The sequence below is a fragment of the Micropterus dolomieu genome, unplaced genomic scaffold (genome assembly GCF_021292245.1).
Source record: "Micropterus dolomieu isolate WLL.071019.BEF.003 ecotype Adirondacks unplaced genomic scaffold, ASM2129224v1 contig_13133, whole genome shotgun sequence".
NCBI lineage: Eukaryota > Metazoa > Chordata > Actinopteri > Centrarchiformes > Centrarchidae > Micropterus > Micropterus dolomieu.
In genome coordinates, this window is record NW_025742119.1 from 1 (window position 1) to 7,369 (window position 7,369).

Sequence of the window (7,369 nt, forward strand, 5' to 3'; positions counted from 1 at the left end):
TGTTTCTAAACGGCCTTAGCGACAGTAACTAAGGGGCGGGGCGAGACGCCGTGACATCGCGAGAACACTCCGCGGGATCCCGCAGCGCTCCTGTATCTCAGCCTGAAGAGCTCCGAGACCAGAATCCAGACTCAGTCCAGGACAACACGGTCCACCAGTCACAGCGGAGACCTGCAGGACGATGGAGAACCAGAACCCGGACCGCAGGAGCCAAACAGCAGCCTCGTGCTCTGATAGCACCGATGTTCAGGTCAGTGTTCATGACTTCATCACGAGACTAAAGACACGAGGAAGAGTCTCGAGGGTCCGTGTATCATCCGTTCATTCTGTTGTTAGAGATCAGAGCCTGAAAACCAGCTCCAGGGTTTGTGTTGACGTGGTTTGATTTCCAAAGTGTCTCCGTGATTCCTGTTTTCATCTTGAAGAGAGGAAGCTGAAAGAAAAACTCACGAGCGTTTCTCTTTTCTTTGTGCTGTGACTGTCGGCATTTTCCCGCGTGGCGCATGCGCGGTGCTGCACGTGTCATGGCGAAGCGCGCAGAACAAACAATGATCCGTCTGATTGATCTGTGAGGAGGATTTCTTGTTAACCTTCACTGTTGCTTGTTTTGGGATAGACTGCTTGAATCTCTGTCATGAAATCACAATTTGTTTTGGTCTAAACTAGCTAATCTGTTAACTATAAAGGTGGGTTTTGATAAGTGCTTTGAAAGAGTCCATGTCGCTGCAATCTAGGATGTGTATGGGTAAGGAGTTTCATAGGGAGCGGGCTGCAATGGTGAAAGCTCTGTCGTTCAAGACAAGCTGTTCACGGTGTATTCCTCAGAGAATTAAACACTTTTCCACAGTAATACCAAGAAAGACGGCGTCAATTTTCTAGATGTGGTTAAAATTGTACAGATGATACTCTGACTTCCCGTTCCCACGAAGGCAGCACGGAGCTCCACCACATGTAGCTGACGGGGAAAAAAAAAATACACATCTCATCAGTCACAGTGGACTAAACTGGCAGGTTTTAATGTTGCAGACCACAGTTCTTCTGCAAGTAGTTTAAAGTCGTAATGTTGTGAATCTTTGGTGTAAACTTCCAGCGACTTTGTTTATGTAATTCTGTTAAACTCTCTGAATTTTATGCATCAAACAATAATGCTTTCTGACTTCCGTCTCACAAACACCTTCATTTCTGTATCAAAGAAACTCTTTTCCCTCTTTGTTGACATGTCAGACCATGTTTTCTTTATTTCAGCCATTATGAGTTTCTGTACCGGCTGCATTGACTTCCATTGTGACTAATGCCACTCTGTTGTTTTGCGTTGAACTTTGACGACACGCTGCCATCCGAAAACTCACAAGATTCACAACATAGAATCATCAATGTGTTAAGGCTGTTCTGGGACTATTTTGAAGCAGGTGAGGCAAATATGTTTGGAGTAGTACATGACGGCGTACAACTTCCTGTTGCCAGCAGGTGACGCTATGACATTGTGTTTTTGTTGGCATATGGATGTGCTCAGGGTGGGACTCTCATCCTACAAGTACTGTTTGGTGCAGATATGAGCATGCACACTGAAGTTATAACAACTTCCAGTTTCACGGCAACTCATCGATTTTGGACGCCACACAGAGAACTCACAGATGGCACAACTTTTCATTGTCCGTAGGATTTGAAAATCTTTGAACGATACCCAGCCCTACTCATACTGCAACACTTCTCTTTGTAAAGAGAGAAAATGACAGGATAAAGTCGCTAACCTGCCTGTCAACGCGAGCTGGTCCATTTCATTGGATTTACCATTACCATTATTACCATTCATGTCTTAAATATGTGTGCACTCCAAATTTAGGTGTGGCTAGCTTAACTCACAAACGAGAGACAGAAACCCCCAAGACCCCCCAAGAAGGTCCGAGGTCCACCCACTATAGTCTCTTAATATCCTGTGGGAAACACTGATTGTTGGGTTTAGGCAATGGCTCCAAGATGCTTTTTTGTTAATGTGGACGTCATCACAGCATGTGATTGTGTTCAGGGTGGGACACTTATTATCCATATCAAATTTGATACCAATGTATATTGAAGTTATAACAACTTCCTATTTCGTAGCGAATCGTTGATTTTCGACGCCAGCCACGGGCACACTTGTGGATGAAAACTCACCATTTGGACAACTTTCAATCAGCAATGGGTTTAGAGTACACAGCGAAAATTTAAAGTTTATCAAATTAATTCTCTTGGAGGATGTCGTTAAAGTACGAAGTGTGTAAAATTACCATTAAATCCAAAATCGACTTTCTGATTGGTGTGGGGCATTGCTCCAAGAGGCGTTTTTGTATGTCTGGACCTAATACATAATCCATAGAAATTTTGTACACGTAGGTAAAACTTTTGGCTGGGGGCTGCCATTTTGCCACAGCCATGTGCGAGACCTATAAAATATTAAATTTTCCGCCCCTCCTGAGTTATGTGCAAAGTTTAAACATGTTTAGGCCTCCAAAAATCAGCTCACTTTGCAGAAGAGAAAAAAAATTCCATCAGTTCCAAAAGGGTCCTTGCATGTTTTATGCTCAGGCCCTTATTATAAGAACTGACAACATGCATTTGTTTGCCTTAAGTAGTGACACACATTTTGCTCAGGAAAAACATTTTATTTATGTTTCTTCACTATATTAATCTGAATGATTTTTTTTGCACATTTTGCAGAGAAACAACTCTATTATTTCATGAAAACCCATTCTCACGGTGGCTTATTAATGACGCAGCCTATCAAACAACTTAAACCAACATCTGCACCCTGTGTGTTCACTGCAGCTTTACCTGGTCCGTGCATAAAATATCTTAATGTAAGTTAAGTCTAGTCTGTGAAGTCTGTGCGAAAACACATAGACATAAGACAACTGACCATACTTCTCGGTGTGAATGCACTCAAAATAGTAAGTACAAGTATGGAAGTGCACAAATTGATACAGAGAGAGAGAGAGACTTTTATTTAAATGTCCCTTATTTTCAGATCTCAATGATGACAGTTGTGACTCCTCTCTCCTCTCTCTCCCCCCTAAAACCCACAGAACCTGCCAGAGCTTTCCAGAACAAAAAACAGCTACCTCAGAGTTCATCTTCGACTCATGATGCCTGTGCTCCTTTGTCTCCTACATATTTGGGCTACAGCCTTTTGTTGCAGTTTTTATAATTGAAGTAAATTTATGAAGATGCTGTTTATTCTGTTTTTGTAGTTTATTCCAGGGGAAAGCTATAATTGTCAAGCTATAAGATTTCCACAGTAACCAGGCAAAGGCTTCTATGGTTTAAGTCAGAGGGGGTGGAATTTGTTGCCCATATTTCCTGGCAATAAATAAACAGTTGTCATTTCATGATGCTTTAATATCTGTTAATTTTAATGCTTAATAAATTGTTTTTTTGACTAATTAAATAAATATACAGTATACTGTATAATGCTACATGATAAATAATAGGCTTTAAATAGATCGGTCGATACTGCTTTCAGCAATCTGTGATTGGCCCAAAAAATCCTGATTGGAGCACCTCTATAGTATACTAATTGTTCATTTTGTACGCATTATGCAGTGAATACTGACTGAGTAGTAGGCAGTATGTTGGTATGCAATGTCGAACACAGACATGCTCTAAATGTTGTTTTATGGTTCTAGATAGCTCGCTCCACCATGACATCTCACTCACTGTCTTTCTTTCTGTATGTCTGTCTGTTGATATAGAAACAGAGAGGAAGACATAGACTCAAATGTCACCGCTGTCAGCACTGTGACAAATCCTTCACAACATCTGGATATTTAAAGATTCATCAGAGACTTCACACCGGAGAGAAACTGTACAGCTGTGACCAGTGTGAGAAAGCTTTCGCTACATCTGGTCAACTTAAAATCCACCTACGTGTTCACACTGGAGAAAAAGCGCACAGCTGTGACCAGTGTGAGAAAGCTTTCACTACATCAGGTCAACTGAAAATCCACCTACGTGTTCACACTGGAGAAAAAGCGCACCGCTGTGACCAGTGTGGAAAAGCTTTCACTCAACCAGGTCAACTTAAAATCCACCAACGTGTTCACACTGGAGAGAAACCATACAGCTGTGACCAGTGTGGGAAAGCTTTCAGTACAACAGGCCACCTAAAAAGCCACCAACGTGTTCACACTGGAGAGAAACCATATTGCTGTGACATATGTGGAAAGGCTTTCACTCGATCAGATCACATTAACAAACACAGACGTGTTCACACTGGAGAGAAACCCTACTGGTGTGAACAATGTGGGAAAACTTTCGGTCGGTTTGATAAGTTAGAAAAACACAGACGTCTTCACACTGGAGAAAAGCCGTATTGGTGTGAACAATGTGGGAAAACTTTCCGTGGGGCTGATAAGTTAGAAGTCCACCGCCGTGTTCACACTGGAGAGAAACCGTACTGGTGTGAACAATGTGGGAAAAGTTTTGCTCAATCAGGTAACCTAAAAGCCCACCGACGTGTTCACACTGGAGAGAAACCGTACAGCTGTGACCAATGTGGGAAAGCGTTTAAAGAGCGTCGTACACTTAGAAGCCACAAACTCATTCACACCACATCGTTGTGAATTCTTTTTTAAAGTCAAGTTAGCCGTTTCCTCATGCTTATCCTCCCTGTGTCCCGTGCAAGAGAGTGAAAGACTAGAGTACCACTCAGCATAGCTGCCACAGAGGTTGCGGTGTAGATATTATCTAGATATTTTCTACGTTACATTAGCATGTAGCTGACGCAGTTAGCCAAAGCTTATAACTTACGCTTACAACTGCTATATATGTCAGAGGTTGCACGCTTCTGGAGCAACTAGGGGTGTAATGCTATCAGTGTGTAATGCTATGTTAAATACATCATTTTTTAATATTTGACTACACAGATAAAATCAGAAGAAAGGAAACAGATGTTTGTTGTTGTTACTCCGGTTTTACACACAATGCAAATTTTCAATTTGACCGCTGGACTACTCGCACAAGTTTTCCACACTCGACAATGCAACAGCATAAATAAACAACCTGCCATTACTACAGCTGTATGAACACAAACTGAACATATTGCTGTGATGTAGTTGCAACAAATGGATCAAACGGATGACGAAATAATAAAAAATAAATAAAAAATATCATGATGCCCATATGTTAAAAAAAAAAGTAATTATAATGTATTATCAAGATTTTATATTTTGTTAATACAATGACCCTGTGCAAGATAGATATGGGTGAGCAGCCTACACAATATACACACAGAGGTACAGACAGCAAAGGTAGAGATGCACCGATTGTTTGGCCAAAAATTTTGGTGTTCTGCCTAATAAGTCAAAAGACCGATTAAATTTTACAGAACAATTACGTTGACATGTCGGCAGTAGGGAAGCATTTTAAATTGTCGGAGAAAGACGCAAATATCGCCATTTGCAGACACTGTTCTGCTGAATTGTCTCCTAGCACATCCACTATCTGTGGCTGACGTCTTAGAAAAGGCAACAAACGATCTGAACCACTTTGAGTGTTTCTGTCACTTGTTTATGACACGCCGATTAAGCTAGCCACACGTATTCAAGCCTTTATGGTAACTGAAATGAACTAGAGCGTTCTTTTTGCACAAAGACGCTAAAAGTGTGTGTGTGAACGTATATATTTCTATTGCATAGCCAAAATTACTAGATAGGCAGGGTGTAACGACTGTGTGGTGTAACGTTAGGCCCAGGGTTTTATAGTGCGAGCATTTCACTCTCATATGCCCCCTAAAAATACATATTTGCGAACCGGACAACTGATGTACGAGTCACAGTTGCAACTGTACGTAATCTTCCATTTTGTCTGACCGAGCTCTGACCGCTTGAACAGCCCTGTTACTCAAACTAAATTATGATATAAAAAACTGCGCAGCGCATCAACATAGCTCTGTGCAATTAATAAAATTTTGATCTCATTTAGACTGGCACACAGCTTGTCCGAAGCGCGCCTGGCCGCTCCGTGATCTCCTGGCCCTGTCCGCCCCAGCGACCCACTCCCTCTCCGGTACCTACAATGAGTTGTGTAGGAGGCCTACTACCGGCGTGCTATGAACAGTTTGTGATCGTTCCCTCTGGCTGGATGAATTTTTTGCGCATAATCCATGGACAACAACTGGGGGCCTGACGCTAAATTCCACGATCTCACGGAGAAAAGAAAGGTGAGGTCGAAACAGTGTAGAGAGACTGCCGCAGCTGTTGTTAAGCTGCTTCCACCAATTATCAAAACAAGTTAATTAAGATAAAACTATAATTGGCGGGGAGCCGTTTCACGACACTTGTTTTGTTTTATAAACCCAGCGCACCCCTTTCCTTTACAGCTGAGCCTCTCGTCCCTCCCTAAAAGGTGTGTTCAGTGTTGCTTTACCTGATCGGTTCTTGTAAAGTATCCACTGTGTTTGCATCTTCTAATGTCATAGCGATTTATAATTTTCTCACCGTTGGTTTATGTCACTGTATCTCCCGACAAAACACCGCGGTTTTATTTCAGCATTCTGTAACGTAACTTTGTCAACTCAAGTAGTTCACCTGTCACAAGGCGCTATACAAGTACGGAGCATTTAAATTTACCTGCTCTGCTCCCCTCCATGTACTCACACACACACTGAGCCCTCTCAGTGACCCATCCTTCACCCAAACAGGGATGGAAATTAACACCAGCTAAATGCGGGTGGATTTTCCGTTTGGCTGCCAAATGTCTGAGTGGTGACCCGCCACATTGGCTGTTAAAAATATCAGTCATATAATTTCTATTTGACGATAATTAGCAGCAGACCAGCGTTCTTGTTATGTCGCACTTAAATTGGTCCCTGATGTTAGATGATATCTAAAATTGTGTAACACACGGATTAGATGCATTCATTGGTTGGTGGCTGGTAAATTTCCACCCCTGCAACTTGGGGGAAACTGATGTCGTCCTCTTGCGCTCTAGATGCTGGTTAAAGTTAACAATGATTATTGTTTCTTATTTCCTGGGTTATTTTGGATTTTGGAGTAATGTACATATATCCTAGTTTTTAAAAAGAAAGTATTACATTTTAAGAGTTCAATAGATTAAGGGAAATTAGAAACAACGTTTGGAATTGGCTAACGTTAGCTGGCTATTTAGCTAACTGTGCCTTTTATTGAAACACTTTCACCTTTTCATAAAGCCGAAGCACTCGTCAGTGTCACTTTTTGTGAACAGATCTATCACAGCCTGAATGGAGCGGGACATAAAGAAGTTTGATGTGCTACAGCAAACTATTCAAATTTTGAATTCAGCGTTCTGCATAAATAGAATGTTGAAATCGTTCTGCATAAATAGTTATGATTACTGACGAGTTAGTAGCCTA

At 41.6% G+C, this 7,369-nt stretch overlaps 1 protein-coding gene across 1 annotated transcript; it reads left to right on the top strand.

Annotated features, from left to right (window-relative positions):
- Window positions 1-7: 7 nt before the first annotated feature.
- Window positions 8-4,840, top strand: LOC123966311 (zinc finger protein 239-like). Its single transcript, XM_046042496.1, has 2 exons — window positions 8-250; window positions 3,729-4,840. Exons 1-2 carry the CDS (start codon window positions 182-184, stop codon window positions 4,596-4,598), a joined length of 939 nt encoding a protein of 312 aa, XP_045898452.1. The 5' UTR covers window positions 8-181; the 3' UTR covers window positions 4,599-4,840.
- The last annotated feature ends 2,529 nt before the right edge of the window (window positions 4,841-7,369 follow it).

Excerpts from the sequence above, each read along its gene's own strand:
- LOC123966311 (XM_046042496.1), top strand. The coding sequence starts at position 182 with ATGGAGAACCAGAACCCGGACCGCAGGAGCCAAACAGCAGCCTCGTGC. Across the intron at positions 251-3,728 it reads CTGATAGCACCGATGTTCAG|AAACAGAGAGGAAGACATAG; the intron begins GTCAGTGTTCAT and ends CTGTTGATATAG.